General features: G+C 37.3%; 1 protein-coding gene across 1 annotated transcript in view; it reads left to right on the forward strand.

Moving 5' to 3' along the window:
- The window catches only part of LOC107609239 (flocculation protein FLO11), a gene marked incomplete in the record, with an annotated part of 5,168 nt that continues 4,680 nt past the window's right edge, over nucleotides 347-834 (forward strand). Inside the window, 1 exon segment of the mRNA XM_016311127.2 lies at nucleotides 347-834. Within this exon segment, the coding sequence (XP_016166613.1) occupies nucleotides 707-834 (128 nt within the window).

Here is an 834-nt window from a genome sequence, read left to right on the forward strand (position 1 = left end):
CTCTTAAATGATTACATTTTTTTAAGCCAATGAGTTATAACTCAAATAACATAGTCTTTCCATACTCAATTAAGAGGTTGCGGGTTTGAGTTTCCTATCTTTTGGTAAAAAAAAAATAATTGCATTTTTAATCTTTTATCCATTTTGATTTTATAGATTATGACTTCATATAATAACCTCTATTACTAAAAGTAATTTATTTTCCTATTAATACTTGTTATTATCGATTCCTAGATTATTGTAATACGGACTAAATTTTCATTTATTGTGTCACAATAATAAAAAACCCTAGGAACGAGTCGAGTTGGGAACTCAACGAGTTATTATTTATTTGCGTTAATATTTTAATTTGCGAAGAAAGAAGCAGAAAAATTGTGCGTCCCTGAATCTGAAGCCACCGCAAGCCCCGAATGGTATCACCGCTGTTACGAACTGACTCACTATCACTAACCCAACCTTCGCTAATTACACAAACACCAATTTAACACCCAAATCAAATTCTCAATTATTACCCGCCAAAACAACCACCCACCAATTTTATCTTCCCCTTTCTCAATTCTCTTCTCTTCTCTCTTTTTGTTTAATTTAATTTTATTTTATTTTTCAAATCTCTTCTCTTTTCTTCTTCTCCCTCTCTTTCTTTCTTTCTCTCTTTAGGGTTTTCTAATTACACCCTCTCTCTCCCTCCAACGACGTCGTTCCCCGCATGGAAACGACGTCGCACGCGGACCTCCACCAACCACCGCTCACTCCTGCCTCCAATCTCCCCGTCGAGAACGGCGGACCTCGGGAATCACACCATGACGATGACCGCTGCGCCAAGAAGCCTAAGCT

This window comes from Arachis ipaensis, chromosome B07 (genome assembly GCF_000816755.2).
Source record: "Arachis ipaensis cultivar K30076 chromosome B07, Araip1.1, whole genome shotgun sequence".
Classification (NCBI taxonomy): domain Eukaryota; kingdom Viridiplantae; phylum Streptophyta; class Magnoliopsida; order Fabales; family Fabaceae; genus Arachis; species Arachis ipaensis.